Here is an 18,732-nt window from a genome sequence, read left to right on the forward strand (position 1 = left end):
CAGATCGGCAGTCTGCAGCCTCTTCACTCTCTGCAGACCTGGACAAAATCACAGACTGGGCAAACAAGTGGAACATGTCTTTCAATCCTGACAAATCTCACACTCTTACGATGTCTCTCCGAAAAGACCGACTGGACAACCCTCCCATCCACTTTCTGAATAATCCTCTCCAAGAAGTTCTGTCACTCAAGCTTTTGGGTCTCACTATCTGCCATGATCTTTCCTGGGAAAACCACATTTCAAATCTGGCCTCCAAAGCCAGTCGCCGACTGGGCATCCTCCGTCGTGCGAAGTCCTTCCTTGGCACACCTGAGCTCCTCACCACATACAAGGCTTTCATCCGCAGCTCAATGGAATACTGCTCTCCCCTCTGGGCTGGTGCCCCTGCCTCACACCTAGCTCGTCTTCACGCTGTTGAAACCAAAGCATTCAGAATCATTGGAATCTCACGCGATGAAGCTAACTCCAAGGGCCTCTCACTCACTCACCGCAGGCAGGTTTGGTGGTCTTTCCGTCTGCTACCGACTCCTCTCTGGCCTTGCCCCCCCAGCTCTCTCTGGGCTCTGTCCCGCAAATATTCCTACAGGTCGCACAAGATCTGCCTGCAACCCTCTTATGGTTAAACTGCCAAAATCAAGACTCTCTGCTCACCTTCACTCCTTCATTCCTCTTTTCTCCCGCCTCTGGAACAAACTCCCTCACTCTCTTCAATCCCACTCCACCCTCCAGGTCTTTAAAACAGCTGTTCACCACCATCTCTTATCTTCCCCCATCCAAAACCTTGATCTTTTCTACCCCTGCTAATTTCACCCCAATTCCACTTTTTTGAAATACCAACTTCTGTCCTGGAAGTCCTTGGTGTTCTTGTGTTTTGTACTCCCTCCCCCCCCCCCCCTTCCCACGCCTCCTCCCCCCGGGCCCTCTCCCTTCCACGCACCTCCCTGCTCTCGGATGTTGTGTTTGTGTGCTTCCCCATCTCTCCCCATCTTGTCTTCCGCTCCCTCTTTTTATATGTTTTGTTTGTCTGGTTGATTTGTTTGTGAGATAAATGTTAACTCTTTAGGAGCCTCGATTCAGTATACAAAAAAAACAAACAAAAAAAAACAACAACCTCCGTTCACCTTTGGATAAGTGAAGGGGAGGAAACACTGAAACGAGCAAATGAGATGGTTGGGTTAGGAAACGTTAATGAGAGAAATAATTATATCATTGGGCCAAATTGGGGATAAGATGTGGCAGTGCACTGCTTGTTGAAGCCTTGGAGGGAAGAGCACCATAGAACAACCTCGGAAAGGTCGTTCTTTAGATAATATAATTGAGAACTAAGAGGTGAGGTGTGCAGACCGCCTGAAGTTTGGAAGTTCAATTGGGATTTTGAGACTGGAAGAACGTGGGCATCCTGGAGTGGATATGGAGGGTCAGTGGACTGAGAGCAGAGGGAGTAATATTGGAATCGGGTTGTTTGAGAACAGGATAGAGAGATCAGAAGCAATGATGGATTCCTTTACTTCGCTTGCAATTGTGAGCAATCTCTCTGGTTTATAGTTGGTAGTGTCAGATTTTGCACCCCATTTGTGGATGGCAATGATGATTGTTGACTTCCATTCAAGGGGGAGGTGGCAAAATGAGAAGGGACAGACTGAATATAGAGATAGAGGGGAAGCAAGAACAGCAGAGCAGGATTTAAGAACATGGACACTGATGTCATCTGGAGCTGTCGCCGAAGCAATGTCTCGGCAGGATGGAATATTGTCTACCTTCTCGGGTGAGGACACAAATTCCAGGAGACCGTGGGTATATTGGGGTATGATGGAGACACAATGTGATGGGTTGGGGACACGAGATTTGGAGGCAGAGACGGAGTTTACACATTGGGCCTTATTGCTACGGATTCGGCCCTCGTTATGGTTGTTGTTATCATTGTTGGTTCTAGATATTATGCTTATTGTGACTTAAGGGAAAGGATTGTGGTGGTTAAAATATTTAAAAGTGCTCCTGGTAAAAGGTGGCCGGAAATCCGGATCGTGACCGGAAGAGGTGGAGCAAAGAGGAAGAGAGAGGCGAGGAGATCGTGAAACGGACGTTGTTGTTGAAGCTCCGGCCCGAGCGTTCGACGTACCGTGCGAGTGATCTTTGCGTCCTTGAAGGGAAGTTCGGGCGATAAGAAATATCGCCAGAGTGCGTGGAGCCTGTGTCGTCGGGTATTCTCATTGAGGTTCCGGAGGATCCGGGCCTCAAAGCTCGGGTTGGAGTGAAAGCCGTCCGCCATCTTCGCCACGCGAGCAACCGGCAGTGAACAGGTTTTTTGGCGTGTCGGGGGGGGGGGGGGGGGGGGCGGGGTTTGCCGGGGACGGCTGTGCCAGAAAGGGAGGGGTACGTGAGAATTATACGGAGGCTCGCGGATTGAACCTCAACGTGTACGTCGGAGCGCGTCTTTGTGAGGTTCCTTTCCCCCGCTGTGGTGCTGGGTGCTGAGCACGTGACCTCGGGGTCGTCTCACTCGCCTCCACCTCAATTGACCTTCGGGCCTTGACTCCCCGATCGCGGGAGCGCACAGAGACATTGGGTCTTCGCCTTGGAGGGGTGCACAAATCTTGGGGGAGGTGCCGAGAGAGTGGGGTTAAGGGGCTTGACAAGGATATCCTCGTAAGATTTGAAAGTAGGGGTGATTGCCCCTATTGTTGTATGGCTCTTTGTGTGTGATTTATAATATATTATTGTTGGTTTATAACCTGGTGTGGTTGCGTTATTGATTTGACTGTTTCATTTGCTTGTTCCATTGAGGGTTTCATTATTTGCTGGATTTCAACCAAGGATAACACATCTTTCTGCCGGGGACCCTCTCGGGGTTCGGAAGTCCACCGAGACCAGAGGTAAGGGGGGGACCCGTAACAGAAATTGGGGGCTCGTCCAATTGATATTCGTGGGCTCGCAATTGGGTCTGCGTCCGGGATATAAAAATTCCTAAATTTAGTCCGGGAAAGAATTCCCTAACATTCCCAGAATTCCCAAATTTGGAACTTTTTCCAACATTCCCAAATTTTATTCCAAAAACAAACAAAAAAAAATTTTTTTTTTTTTGTTAAAATTTTTTCCCCTTGTGTGAAGGTTAACAGGTGTTACCAGTAGTCACTATGGAGTTTGACGCAGAGAAGTTTACAGTGACCCTTAGTGAAGCACAGTTCAGAGCGTTAGTAAAATCGGACCTCTGGAAATTGGCCAAACATTTTAACTTGGAGGTCCGAACTAATATGAAGAAGGCAGAGTTGCAGACATTGGTGATACAATCTATGGTGGGATTAGAAGCATGGGAAAAGGTAGCCTGGGATTGGTTACCAGAAGAGCAAGAAAATGGGGAGCTCCGGAAACTGGAGATGCAATTACAGAGCCAGGAAAGGGAAAAAGCACAGGAACGAGAACTCCAGGAAAGGTTAAAAGTACAGGAAAGAGAACTCCAGGAAAGGTTAGAAGACAAAAAAGCAGAGGAAAGGAGAGTGGAAAGAGAACTCCAGGAAAGGTTAAAAGTACAGGAAAGAGAACTCCAGGAAAGGTTAGAAGACAAAAAAGCAGAGGAAAGGAGAGCTGCAAGAAAACTCGAAGCAGAGGAGAGAAGAGCCGAAAGGGAGTTAAAGGACCGTGAATTGGTGCGTCAGCAGGAAATTAAAGTCGAGGAGCTGGAGTTAATGAGAGAACGGAGAGAGGTACCATCCCTGCTGACTGGTTAGACACCTAGTCAGAACACCTGGGATGTTGGCAGACATGTGAGGCTGGTCCCACCCTTCAATGAAAAGGAGGTAGCCAAGTTTTTTTTACACTTTGAGAAAGTGGCTCGACAGTTAAACTGGCCTGAGGAGTACTGGTCCATACTAGTGCAAAGTGTTCTGGTGGGTAAAGCTCAAGAGATTTATTCGGCTTTACCGATTGACCAATGTGCAGATTACGAGGTATTGAAGAAACACATTCTCAAAGCTTATGAATTGGTCCCGGAAGCTTACCGGCAAAAATTCCGGAATGCCAGGAGGAGGGAGAGTGAGACCCATGTGGAATTTGCCAGAGTGAAGGAAACCATGTTTGATAGGTGGTGTGATTCAAAAGGAGTGAAGGAAACCATGTTTGATAGGTGGTGTGATTCAAAAGGAGTTGGGAAAGACTTCGAACTATTGCGACAATTGATCCTGGTGGAGGAATTCCAACAGTGTGTCCACGAGGACATTAAAGTTCATCTGGAGGAAAGGAAGGAACCAAAGCTGTATGAGGCAGCCACCATGGCAGATGACTATGCCTTAACACACAGGATGGGGTTCCACAAACCGAACTTCTCGCCCAGACCTAGCCAGGGGAGCTATGGTATATCAGAGGCGGAGAATGAAAATCCATGGGGGCGGCCTCGGGATGAAAATGAGGTCCACTTTGACACCACGACTTCTAGAAATCAGAAGACTGCGGTTCCAAGACAGACCTATCGTCCGGGGGACTCGAGGCAGACCGCCGCCCCCATGCTTTGGCAGACCACGAGGTTCTCCTCCGGGCCTACTTACACTTTTTGCCATAAACCTGGACACTGGATGTCCAACTGTTATGCTCTGGGAAAGGAAAATCAGGAGCGAAGTTCGACTAGTACGACTCCAAATGCGATGGCCATTGTGAGAAATCGCCCTCAAAAGGGTTACCAACCATTTATTTCCGAGGGGTTTGTGTCACTGGATGGAGCCTCAACTAACCGGAGACCGGTTTGTGTCACTGGATGGAGCCTCAACTAACCGGAGACCGGTTAGGATATTGAGGGACACAGGAGCACATCAATCTTTAATGCTTGAAGGCATCTTGCCATGGTCCGAGGAGATGGCAACTGGGGATAGTGTTCGTTTACATGGGATTGGTGGCTGTGTGAGTGCTCCACTGCATGTCATTCATTTGGAGTCCGATTTGGTGTTAGGACCGGTCACCGTCGGTTTACAAGCCACGCTTCCTGTAGAGGGAGTATCGGTTGTTATCGGGAATGATTTGGCCGGTGGTCAAGTTTATGGTAACCCGATGGTTGTTAAAAAGCCCAGTAGGGAAAATAACACCACACCAGTTAGGGATGGCGACAAGTTTAGCAAGTTATTTGTAGGTGGACTGAACTTCAAAACACAGGAAGATGTTTTGGAGTCTGCCTTCAGCAACTATGGACCACTTTTGGAAGTGCTGCTGATAAAAGACAGGGAGACACGAAAGTCAAGAGGGTTTGGCTTTGTCACGTTTGAAAACTCAATGGACGCCAGAGAGGCAGAAAAGGATCTGAATAGCAAGGAGTTGGAGGGTCGGACCATCACAGTAGGGAAGGCATTTCCTAGGGGTCGAGGGGGCTACAGAGGAGGACCACGGAGTAGTAGGGGTGGTGGCCGCAAGCGATATTATTATGGAGGCTTCCAGAGTTATGACCGCTCCCGAAGGAAGGATTATCAGAGCAGTGGCCGAGAAGGAGACCGCCAGTCAGGTGACTACTGTGACAAGTGGTCCCACCGTAATTATTAGGAGTCCGGAAAAGTTGAAGCACTGAATGCTGCGGAGCCGCCGAGCCAGGATTCCTACACGGACTAACCGTGAACACCACGTTCCTAAAGGCGTCCAGGTAGTGAACTTCCCTGCACGGACTAACCGTGAACTCCACGTTCCTAAAGGCGTCCATGTAGTGAATACTTCCAGGCCTCACCATCCAACCACCATGGAACCTGGCTTTCAGCTCGGCCTCCCGGGGAAAGTGCTATAGATTTGCTGGCCTTTGGGTTTTTGATCACAACCCCTTAACCTTCATGCAAGAGAAACTAGAAGTAAAATCAGAGGGGCAGGGACAATGTCGTTGTTGACGCTTGGTCCAGAGGGAATTAACTTTGGAAAGCTCTGGGGATTGTGTAAAATTTTGGTTGTTTTATTTTTGGGGAAACATTGGTTACTTGTGTTGGTTTCAAGAATTTGCCGACAAAGAAAGTTTTCGCGGTGTTCAAACTTTCTTTCTTGAGGGGGGGAAGTGTTATGGATTCGGCCCTCGTTATGGTTGTTGTTATCATTGTTGGTTCTAGATATTATGCTTATTGTGACTTGAGGGAAAGGGTTGTGGTAGTTAAAAGATTTAAAAGCGCTCCTGGTAAAAGGTGGCCGGAAATCCGGATCGTGACCGGAAGAGGTGGAGCAAAGAGGAAGAGAGAGGCGAGGAGATCGTGAAACAGACGTTGTTGTTGAAGCTCCGGCCCGAGCGTTCGACGTACCGTGCGAGTGAACTTTGCGTCCTTGAAGGGAAGTTCGGGCGATAAGAAATATCGCCGGAGTGCGTGGAGCCCGTGTCGTCGGGTATTCTCATTGAGGTTCCGGAGGGTCCGGGCCTCAAAGCCCGGGTTGGAGTGAAAGCCGTCCGCCATCTTCGCCACGCGAGCAACCGGCAGTGAACAGGTTTTTTGTCGTGTCGGCTGGGCATTATTCCCCGGGGGGGGGGGGGGGGGGGGGGGAGGGGGGGGTTTCCGGGGACGGCTGTGCCAGAAAGGGGCACGTGAGAATTATACGGAGGCTCGCGGATTGACGACTCAATGTGTACGTCGGAGCGCGTCTTTGTGAGGTTCCTTTCCACCGCTGTGGTGCTGGGTGCTGGGTGCTGAGCACGTGACCTTGGGGTCGTCTCGCTCGCCTACGCCTCAATTGACCTTCGGGCCTTGACTCCCCGATCGCGGGAGCGCACAGAGACATTGGGACTTCGCCTTGGAGGGGTGCAGAGACATTGGGGGAGGTGCCGAGAGAGTGGGGTTAAGGGGCTTGACAAGGATATCCTCTTAAGATTTGAAAGTAGGGGTGATTGCCCCCATTGTTGTATGGCTCTTTGTGTGTGATTTATAATATATTATTGTTGGTTTATAACCTGGTGTGGTTGCGTTATTGATTTGACTTTCATTTGCTGGTTCTATTGAGGGTTTCATTATTTGCTGGATTTCAACCAAGGATAACACATCTTTCTGCCGGGGACCCTCTCGGGGTTCGGAGGTCCACCGAGACCAGAGGTAAGGGGGGGACCCCGTAACACTTATCTCGAGCAGAGTCGGCAGTAATGCCGTTTGAAGTAAGGGACAGGGTGGAGGGGGAGAATACACCAGACACCGACTTGACAAGGTGCTACCATGGTTTCAAGGAAGTAGATTGGTTAGAGCGTTTTTTGTAAGAATATTTTTCTGGCTGGCCTCAGGATGAATACACACACTGGTTGTGAGCCTTATGGAATGAGTTGAGCTTAAAAAAAAAAAACTTTCCTTGCTGACCCCACAAATAGTTGGGAATAATCGTTGCTATTAAAGTAGTAGCAGCAGCAACAGCAGCAGTAAAGAACTATAACTCAAATCAAAGGCAAAATGGTGTTAAGTAATTATCTTTTCTCTCCCTCCAGCTATCTTGACTTGTTTATACCTTTTAAAAAAAAAATATTTTTTCTGAAACTGCAGGTCGTTGCTCTCTGCACCTTCCCCGAACTCATCAACCAAGATGTCTTCCCGGAAGATGTAAAACGCAGAGTCCGGAAAATATTGGATGCATGTGGAGGAAGAAGCCTGGGTATGATGCAACAGCCACACAGTCCCCAGAAAGTACACAACTTGTAAAATTGTTGCTCTACAATCTACATATTATAGCGAGGCTGATTACTGTGTCTTAAAAGTTGTCTCCTTAGTACTACAAGCTTTGATAACAGTTATTATGAAGTTGGCACAACTCAACCTAGATGGTGTTTTGCTGCAGGAAAGAAGCACTCCAGACCGAGTTATGCCTGAACCCTTGTTTAAAGCCGAATGTGATTGCATTGGAAAAAAAATTGCCTCTTGTGCTGAAAACATGTTGTTTTGGAATATATGGTTGTCAGTTGGGTGGATATTTTGAAACGTTTCCAAGGCAGAGGTTGTGTTGAATGAAGCAAACTGACCAATGATGCATGTATGTGTGTATTGTATGTATGTACAGTATATGTATGTGTATGGAAATACCCCATAATATCAAAGTGGAATTTTTTTTATAGAAATGTTTTACAAAATAATTAAAAATGAAATACAGAAATATCAAATTTACATAAGTATTAAACCACCTGAGTCAATACTTCGAAGAAGCACCTTTGGCAGCGATTCCAGCTTCAAGTCTTCTTGGGTATGTCTGTATCAGCTCTGCATATCTGGATTTGGGGAGTTTCTCCATTTATTTCTTGCAGATTTTCTTAAGTTCTGTCAAATTGGATGAGAAGCGTCAGTGAACAGCAATATTCAAGTTTTTCCACAGATTCTCAATGCGATTCAAGTCTGGGCTTTGGCCGGGCCTCCCGAGGACTTTCACGTTCTTGTTCTGAAACCATTCCAGTGTTGCTTTAGTTGTATGCTTGGGGTCATTGTCTTGTTGGAACGTAAATCTTTGTCGCAGTCTATGGTCATTTACACTATGAATCAGGTTCTCCTCAAGGAGTTGCCTGCATTTGGCTGCTTTCATTTTCCCTCTATCCTTGCAAGTCTCCTTGTGCCTGATGCTGAAAAGCATCCCCATAGTATCAAGCTGCCATCACCATGCTTCATGGTAGTGGTGGTGTTAGATGGGTGATGAACTGTGCTCGGTTTCGCCAGACGTCGTGCTTTGCATTCAGGCCAGAGTTCAATTTTCCTCTCATCAGACCATGGAATATTTTGCCTCATGCTCTGAGTCTTTCACGCGTGTTTTTGCAAACTGCTGTCATGTGCCTTTTCTCAGGAGTGGCTTCCGTCTGGCCACTCTCCCATAAATCCTAGATTTGTGAAATGCTGCAGAGACTGTTGTCCTACCGGCAGGTTCTCCCATCTCAGCCAAGGAACTCTGTAGTTCTGTCAGTGGTCATTGGGTTCTTGGTCACCTCCCAAGGTCCTTCTTGCCCGGTTGCTCAGTTTGGTCGGACGCCAGCTCCAGGAAGAGTCTCGGTATTTCCATTTTCTCTTCATTTCCTAATGATGGAGCTCATTGTGCTCTTGTGAACTTTCAACACTAGAAATTGTTTTATACCCTTCCCAAGATCTATGCCTCCCCCCCAATTCTATCTCGGCATTCTACCGACAGTTTTTTGAGCTTCAGGTTGAGTTTCTGCTCTGACATGCACTGTCAACTGTGGGACCTTATATAGAAAGGTGTGTTTATTTCTAAATCATGTCCAATCAATTAAATTGGTGGACTCCAATCAAGTTATAGAGACATCTCAAGGATGATCAAAGGAAAATGGATGCACCTGAGCTCAATTTTGAGTATTATAGCAAGGGGTTGAATACTTATTCACTCAAGTCATTTCAGCTTTTCATTTTTAATTATTTTGTAAAAACCTCTAAAATAAAAATTCCACTTTGACATTTTGGGGTTTTTTGTGTGGATCAGTGACAAAAAAATCTCAATTTAATGCATTTTTAATTCAGACTAACAAAACAAAATGTGAAAAGGTGAAGGGGTGTGAATACTTTCTGAAGGCAATGTGTGTATGCATGCGAGTTTGTTTCTTTGTTCCTTCTTCATTTCCACCCCTTGGGCCAATTTCTCCGAAATTTTGTTGCAGGACATTATTTTAATATGCAGAATGTCAACGCCTTGATAAAAAGCTTCAATTCTTAATAAAATTGATGTAAAATGTGAAATAATGGTGCTTTGGGTGATCGAGCGTCATACATCAGGTGCCTCTTCAGTCTTCACCGTCCCCTTTCCATCAGTGCCTCCACATTCACAGGTTAATACTTTATAGGGAATCAAACCAATTGCATTTAAATACTTATTTTTCGTGTGCAGAATGGAAATGTATATGCACCGTGGCCTCAGTCTCTGCAGGACTACACTGAGCTTAATGAGTGGTCACTCGGTCCTGCAATCCTAAACAAGGATTTGGTCCATCATTGGAGTGTTACACTCCAGAGTATTTTTTTTGTTGTTGGAGCTATAAACAACAATCTTCTTCAGGTTTTACGAAAGTTTAAATAAGCCAATTTTTATTGGGTGACTCAACTTGCATACAGTCACTTGAAAAAGTAAGTACACCCCATGTAAAGTTTTGACTTTTTCAACATATTTCAACATACAGCTATTTGATCTTCATTTCAACAATATTGATAGATAAAGGTGATATAATATAACAAATATCATAAAACATTTACATTTTGTAGTCCATTGTATAATTTAAATAAACATAAATGCAAATTTCGCATGTGGAAAAAGTAAGTACACCCTTGGCTCTAATAGGTGGGATTGCCCCCTTTGGCAGAAACAACCTCCAGTAGGCGTTTCTTATAACTGTCTACCCGTCTCTGACATCGACTGGGAGAAATATTTTTTCCACTCCTCCATGCAGAATTCTTTCAGCTGTGCGATGTTTGAGGGGTTTCTTGCATGCACAGCTCGTTTCAAATCCCCCCACAACATCTCGATGGGATTTAGATCCGGGCTTTGACTTGGCCATTCCAGAACCCTCCATTTCTTTCTTTTCAGCCATTCCTTGGTGGATTTACTGGTATGTTTAGGGTCATTGGCATGTTGCAAGGTCCACCTTCGGTTGAGCTTCAACTTTCCGACAGATGGCCTCACATTATCCTCAAGCACCCTCTGGTACAATGAAAAATTCATAGTGGATTCTATGATGGTGAGCTGCTCAGGCCCTGATGCAGCAAAGCTGCCCCAAACCATAATATTTCCACCACCATGCTTTACAGTTGGTATCAGGTTCTTGTGGTCAAATGCTGCCTTTGGTTTTCGCCAAACATGTCTTCTGGTACTGTGGCCAAATAGCTCTACCTTTGACTCATCTGTCCAGAGCACATTGTTCCAGAAGTGCCGGTCTTTGCCTCGGTGTTCATTGGCAAACTTTAGTCTTGCCCTGATGTTCTTTCTGGACAGCAAAGGTTTCCTCCTGGCACACCTCCCACTTAGATCAAATTTGTGCAGCCTCTTTCTAATGGTAGACTCATGCACTTTGACATCAACAGTGGCAAGAGCTACCTGTAGGTCCCGTGATGACATTCTGGGGTTCTTCGAGACTTCTTTCAGCATCTTGCGGTCTGCTCTCGGGCTGAACTTGCTGGGGCGGCCTGGCCTGAACAAGTTGGCAGTTGTTTGGAATCTTCTCCACTTGTAGATGATCTTCCCGACAGTTGAATGATTGATTTCCAATTGTTTGGAGATCTTTTTTAATCCCTTCCCAGACTCGTAGGCATCTATAACCTTCTTTCTGAAGTCCTCAGAGAGCTCTTTTGATCTAGGCATGGTGACGACACACATTTCAACAACAAAGAGCAATCCAAACTAAATGTCTGAGCTTTAAATAAGACAGGTTCCTCCAAGATCCTCTAACGATGTTCTAATCATTTGCACCTGAGCTGGTGCACCTGATTCTAATTTTAGGTATTTGAAGTAGTGATAAATGTAGGGGTGTACTTACTTTTTCCACATGCAAAATTTGCATTTATGTTTATTTAAATTATACAATGGACGATAAAATGTAAATGTTTCATGATATTTGTTATATTGTATCACCTTTATCTGTCAATATTGTTGAAATGAAGATCAAATAGAGGGCTCCTGACAAAGGAGAGGGCTCCTGACAGATCTCACACTCTTACTATGTCTCTCCGAAAAGATCGACTGGACAACCCTCCCATCTACTTTCTCAACAATCCTCTCCAAGAAGTTCTGTCACTCAAGCTTTTGGGTCTCACTATCTGCCATGATCTTTCTTGGGAAGACCACATTTCCAAGCTGGCCTCCAAAGCCAGTCGCCGACTGGGCATCCTCCATCATGCGAAGTCCTTCCTCGGCACACCTGAGCTCCTCACCACATACAAGGCTTTCATCCGCAGCTCAATGGAATACTGTTCTCCCCTATCGGCCGGTGCTCCTGCCTCACACCTAGCTCGGCTTCATGCAGTTGAAACCAAAGCTTTCAGAATCGTTGGAATCTCCAGTGACGAAGCTATCTCCGAGGGCCTTTCACTCACTCACCACAGACAGGTAGGTGGTCTTTCTGTCTTCTACCGACACCTCTCCGGCCTTGCTCCCCCAGCTCTCTCTCTCTGTGCTTTGTCCCCCAAATATTCCTGCAGGTCGCACAAGATCTGCCAGCAACCCTCTGATGGTTAAACTGCCAAATTCTCGGCTCTCTGCTCACCTTCACTCTTTCATTCCTCTTTTCTCCCGCCTCTGGAACAAACTCCCACACAGCCTTCAATCCCACTCCTCCCTCCAGGTATTTAAAACAGCTGTTCACCACCATCTCTTATCTTTCCCCATCCAAAACCTTGATCTTTTCTACCCCCACTAATTCACCCCAGATCCACCTTGTTTGAAATTCCAACTTCTTTCCTGGAAGTCCCGGCAGTGTCCATGTGTTTTATACCTCTCCCACCCCCCCTTCCCATGCCCCCCCCCCAAAGCCCTCTCCCTCCCACAGATCTCTCGATGTCCCTGCTCTCTGATGTTGTGTTTGTGTTCCTCCCCCTCTCGCCCCATCTTGTCTACCACTCCCCATGTTATATGTTTTATGTGTCGGTTTGTCTTTCTGTGTGATTAATGTTCGCTCTTTCACGAGCCTCGATCTTGTATCCAAAAAATACCAAAAAAAAAAACCTGTATGTTGAAATATGTTGAAAAAGTCAAAACTTTACATGGGGTGTACTTACTTTTTCACGTGACTGTATGTATGTGTGCATAAACACCCTTGCATTCTCCCATAACCCTCGTTACCATGGCTGATCATGGTTGTGACAGAAACCTCATCGTTACTTTAAACGGGTTCTTGTGTTTTTGCATACTAAGTCGAGGCTCGTGTAAGAGTTAACACATAGAACATACAATAAAGGGAGCGGGAAACAAGAGTGGGAGAGAGGGGGAAGCATAACAGTCGAGAACAGGGACATCGGCAGATCTGTGGAAGGGAGAGGGCTGGGGCAGGGTACACAGGATAAACAAGATGGATACTACATGGACTTTCAAGAAAAAAAAACAGGAAATTTGAAGGAGGTGGATTTGGGGTGAATTCATGGGGGTAGAAAGGAGTGCAAGATGTACTTACTTGACACAACATTGCAAGATGTACTCTGACAAGTGTTACGGGTTCGTGACTTCCGTTATTGTGGTTTTCACCCACTGGACATGTTTCTGATATTATGTATTATTATTAGTTTCACAAGGTTTATTATTCACGAACGGTTATCAAAAGTTAAAAAGGATAACTGTAAGTGAAACAGGAAACCGAAGGAGAAGACAATGAGGTGAAGAGGAAGAAGCAGCACGCGCAAAGTCGGAGAAGACGGTGACGTCAGCGCTCCGTAATGAGCCAGGTTTACCGACAGCCGCGAGGGGATTTTGAGTTCCTGGAAGGGACATCCGGCGATACGAATATTCGCTGGAGTGGAGAAATCTGCGAAGACAGATTTGGGGCGCTGAGATTCCGACGAATCCTTGCCTCGTCGCAATCGGCTCAAGCCAGAGCCGTCAGCCATTTTGAACCCCGTGCTTCGGACACGGGTGAACGTTTGCTTCGTGCCATCTTCACCCCCAACATCCCACGTCTGTCGGGGATGAGTGGGTGTGACTGCTTTGTCTCCAATTACGTTGCGGTTTGCTGAGGGAGTGGTGAAGGTGCGCCTCTGGAGGCCACGTTGTACAGTTTGGCGGGAAGAGCACCCTTGCCCACTGTACACGCTTCGGATATCGACTGGAGAGCAAGATTCGGGCTTCGACCGGATTTCGTCATAGAGACATTGAGTGTCCGTCTGTCCGATCATTTTCTGGCAGAGCAGTGAGTCACTTGACTTTATATAAGATATATATAGAGTGCACTCTCAATGGCCATTTGCTGTACCGTATTACCTGTGTGTGATTTATAATACAAGTTTGTTCATTTATAAATCATTGGTGTGGTTTTACTATTGATTTGCAACACAGGGTAATATATTTTTCTGCCGGGGTTCCTCTCGGGTTTCGGAGGTTACCGAGACCAGGCGATTGTAGAGGACTCCATAACACAAGGAGTGCAAGATGTACTCGACAAATGTGAGAATGATATATGAGCAGGAAGATTCAAAGAAGAGCTTGGCAGAACAGGAATTGACAAGGAAGGCTTAACTTGAGGGTTTAACTTGTCTTAAGGGTCTTGAGGATCTAAAGTGTCTTCAGGGTCTTAAGGGGTTGAAGATGCTTCGGGTCTGAGGGTCTGAAGTAAAAACTCTGTTTTTTTGTTTTGTTTGTTTTTGTTTTTAATATGCAGAATCGAGGCTCGTGAAAGAGCTAACATTTATCACAAAAACAAATCAAAGAGACAAACAAACAAAGTATATAAAAACGGGAGTGGTAGACAAGATGGGGAGAGAAGGGGAAGCACATAAACACAACAATTGAGAGCAGGGACATCGGGAATATGTGGGAGGGAGAGGGATTGGGGGAAGGCGGCATGGGAAGGGGGGGGGGGGGGAGGTGGGAGAAGTGTAAACACAAGTACACCAACGACTTCCAGGAAAGAAGTTGGTATTTCAAAAAAGTGGATTTGGGGTGAAATTAGCGGGGGTAGAAAAGATCAAGGTTTTGGATGGGGGAAGATAAGAGATGGTGGTGAACAGCTGTTTTAAAGAACTGGAGGGAGGAGTGGGATTGAAGAGAGTGAGGGAGTTTGATCCAGAGGCGGGAGAAAAGAGGAATGGAGGAGTGACGGTGAGCAGAGAGTCTTGATTTTGGCAGTTTCACCATAAGAGGGTTGCAGGCAGATCTTGTGCGACCTGCAGGAATATTTGGGGGACAGAGCCCAGAGAGAGCTGGAGGAGCAAGGCCGGAGAGGAGTCGGTAGAAGACAGAAAGACCATCAACCTGCCTGCGGTGAGTAAGTGAAAGGCCCACGGAGGTAGCTTCATCGCGGGAGATTCCAATGATTCTGAACGCTTTGGTTTCAACAGCGTGAAGACGAGCTAGGTGTGAGGCAGGAGCACCAGCCCAGAGGGGGGAACAGTATTCCATTGAGCTGCGGATGAAAGCCTTATATGTGGTGAGGAGCTCAGGTGTGCCATGGAAGGACTTCGCACGACGGAGGATGCCCATTCGGCGACTGGCTTTGGAGGCCAGATTTGAAATGTGGTTTTCCCAGGAAAGATCATGGCAGATAGTGAGACCCAAAAGCTTGAGTGACAGAACTTCTTGGAGAGGATTATTCAGAAAGTGGATGGGAGGGTTGTCCAGTCGGTCTTTTCGGAGAGACATCGTAAGAGTGTGAAATTTGTCAAGATTGAAAGACATGTTCCACTTGTTTGCCCAGTCTGTGATTTTGTCCAGGTCTGCAGAGAGCGAGGAGGCTGCAGACTGCCGATCTGAGGGATGAGGAATGGAGCGGCAGAGAGTGGAGTCATCAGCAAAAAGATAGAGAGGATTTTCAAGAGAGTCGGAGAGATCATTGATGAAGACCAGAAAAAGCACAGGGCCCAGAACACTGCCTTGGGGAACTCCAGCTTGAACAGGAAGAGGAGATGAGAGAAACCCATTCAGGGCCACACGTTGACTACGACTAGAGAGGAAGTGCACCAGCCATGCGTGGAGATTTCCATGGATACCAAAGGAGGAGAGTTTGGTGAGCAGAGCGGGGTGCCAAACGGTATCGAAGGCACGTGATATGTCAAGGGAGACAGCTCTAATTTCCTGTTTGGCATTGAGGACCTCCATCCATTGTTGAGACAGCAGAAGAAGCACGTCCAGAGCAGAGTGTCCAGGTCTGAAACCAAATTGATGATCAGAGATCAAGCCATTGGAGAAGAGGAAAGATTTCATATCCAAAGCAATGATGGATTCCATGACTTTGCTGATAATTGGGAGAAGGCTGATTGGTCTGTAGTTGCTAGGATCTGTTTTTGCACCTTTTTTGTGCAAAGCAGTGATATTGGCTGATTTTCAAGCAGATGGCAGATGACCTTGAGCAAAAGAGAGGGTGAAGAGAACAGAGAGAGGGAGCGAAAGAGCCGAAGAACAGGATTTTAGGACCCGTGGGCTGATGCCGTCAGGTCCAGTTGCAGAATCAGAGTCGAGGGTTGACAGAAACTTTTCCACCTTGTCAGGAGGAAAGGACACAGAGTCCAGGAGCAGCTGGGTACGACTGGGTCCGGTGGGTACAGAGAGGGATGGGTTTGGGACACAAGATTTTGGTATGTTACAAAAATTTTCAAATGCAGAATTTGCTTAGTTTACCTGCATTTTCTGATAGAGCTTGATGAAAGAAACATTTTGATACCAAAATCATGTCTGTACCTTAATATTTAAGGACGTTATGGGCAATTAACCTTTGGAATATTCGGACGCTTTGTTTTTTTTTTTGTTTTTTTTTGTATACAACATCGAGGCTCGTGAAAGAGCGAACATTAATCACACAGAAAGACAAACCGACACATAAAACATATAACATCGGGAGCGGTAGACAAGATGGGGAGAGAGGGGGAAGGACACAAACACAACATTTGAGAGCAGGGACCGAGAGACATGGAGACATCGAGAGATCTGAGAGAGGGCGAGGGCTTTGGGGAGGGGGAGCATGGGAAGGGGGCGGTGGGAGAGGTATAAAACATATGGACACTGCCAGGACTTCCAGGAAAGAAGTTGGAATTTCAAACAAGGTGGATCTGGGGTGAATTAGCGGGGGTAGAAAAGATCAAGGTTTTGGATGGGGGAAGATAAGAGATGGTGGTGAACAGCTGTTTTAAAAACCTGGAGGGAGGAGTGGGATTGAAGGGAGTGAGGCAGTTTGTTCCAGAGGCGGGAGAAAAGAGGAATGAAAGAGTGAAGGTGAGCAGAGAGCCGAGATTTCGGCAGTTTAACCATTAGAGGGTTGCTGGCAGATCTTGTGCGACCTGTAGGAATATTTGGGGGACAGAGCACAGAGAGAGCTGGGGGTGCAAGGCCGGAGAGGAGTCGGTAGAAGACAGAAAGACCACCTACCTGTCTGCGGTGAGTGAGTGAAAGGCCCTCAGAGATAGCTTCATCGCGGGAGATTCCAATAATTCTGAAAGCTTAGGTTTCAACAGCGTGAAGCCGAGCTAGGTGTGAGGCAGGAGCACCGGCCCATAGGGGAGAACAGTATTCCATTGAGCTGCGGATGAAAGCCTTGTATGTGGTGAGGAGCTCAGGTGTGCCGAGGAAGGACTTCGCACGACGGAGGATGCCCAGTCGGCGACTGGCTTTGGAGGCCAGCTTGGAAATGTGGTTTTCCCAAGAAAGATCATGGCAGATAGTGAGACCCAAAAGCTTGAGCGACAGAACTTCTTGGAGAGGATTGTTGAGAAAGTAGATGGGAGGGTTGTCCAGTCGATCTTTTCGGAGAGACATAGTAAGAGTGTGAGATTTGTCAGGATTGAAAGACATGTTCCACTTGTTTGACCAGTCTGTGATTTTGTCCAAGTCTTCAGAGAGTGAGGAGGCTGCAGACTGCCGATCTGAGGGAAGAGGAATGGAGCGGCAGAGAGTGGAGTCATCAGCAAAGAGATAGAGAGGATTTTCAAGAGAGTCAGAGAGATCATTGATGAAGACCAGAAAAAGCACGGGGCCCAGAACACTGCCTTGGGGAACTCCAGCCTGAACAGGAAGAGGAGATGAGAGAAACCCATTCAGGGCCACACGTTGACGACGACTAGAGAGGAAGTCCGCCAGCCATGCGTGGAGATTTCCATGGATACCAAAGGAGGAGAGTTTGGTGAGCAGAGCGGGGTGCCAGACCGTGTCGAAGGCACGTGATATGTCGAGGGAGACAGCTCTAATTTCCTGTTTGGCATTGAGGACCTCCATCCATTGTTGAGACAGCAGAAGCAGCATGTCCAGAGTTGAGTGACCTGGTCTGAAACCAAATTGATGATCAGAGATCAAGCCATTGGAGAAGAGGAAAGATTTCATATCCGAAGCAATGATGGATTCCATGACTTTGCTGATAATTAGGAGAAGGCTGATTGGTCTGTAGTTGCTAGGATCTGTTTTTGCACCTTTTTTGTGCAAAGCGGTGATGTTGGCTGATTTCCAAGCAGATGGCAGTTGACCTTGAGCAAAAGAGAGGGTGAAGAGAACAGAGAGAGGGTGAGATAGAGCGGCAGAGCAGGATTTTAGGACCCGTGGGCTGATGCCGTCGGGTCCAGTTGCAGAATCAGAGTCGAGGGTTGACAGAAACTTTTCCACCTTGTCAGGAGGAAAGGACACGGAGTCCAGGAGCAGCAGGGTACGACTGGGTATGGTGGGTACAGAGAGGGATGGGTTTGGGACACAAGATTTAGAGGCAAACACAGAGTTGAGGCATTCAGCTTTTTCACGTGCGGAGTCAGCTGTGTAGCCGTTTGAGGTAAGGGAGGGGATGGAGGGGGAAACAAACACCAGAAACGGATTTGACCAGACGCCACCAGGATTTGGAAGAGGGAGACAGATAAGAGAGTTCGGTCTTGAGAACGGAGAGATATTGTTTCCTGGCTCTCCTGAGGGTGGACACACACTTGTTTCGGGCTTTGTGAAAGGAAATGAGATTTCCTTCCGTTGGATTTGCTTTCCAGGAGACGAAGGCAAGTTGTTTCTGGGCAACAGCCTCACCACAAGAATCCGTGTACCATGGACGGGAGGAAGGGTATGACAACTGAAGACGAGATGGGATAAATCTGTGCATGAGAGAGAGCAATTTACTTTGGAAGAATTCCCAGGATGAGTTGATGTCAGAGGTGGTAGAGATGGGAGACCAGTCCA

The 18,732-nt window shown here is 46.9% G+C and overlaps 1 protein-coding gene across 1 annotated transcript in view; it reads left to right on the top strand.

Annotated features, from left to right (window-relative positions):
* Nucleotides 1-18,732, top strand: part of LOC137435439 (alanine aminotransferase 2-like) — a 125,491-nt gene that overhangs the window by 55,735 nt on the left and 51,024 nt on the right. Inside the window, exon 4 of the mRNA XM_078768789.1 lies at nucleotides 7,464-7,572. Within this exon, the coding sequence (XP_078624915.1) occupies nucleotides 7,464-7,572 (109 nt within the window). The remainder of the gene's footprint in view (nucleotides 1-7,463; nucleotides 7,573-18,732) is intronic.

The sequence above is a fragment of the Myxine glutinosa genome, unplaced genomic scaffold (genome assembly GCF_964187855.1).
Source record: "Myxine glutinosa unplaced genomic scaffold, kmMyxGlut1.1 SCAFFOLD_473, whole genome shotgun sequence".
NCBI lineage: Eukaryota > Metazoa > Chordata > Myxini > Myxiniformes > Myxinidae > Myxine > Myxine glutinosa.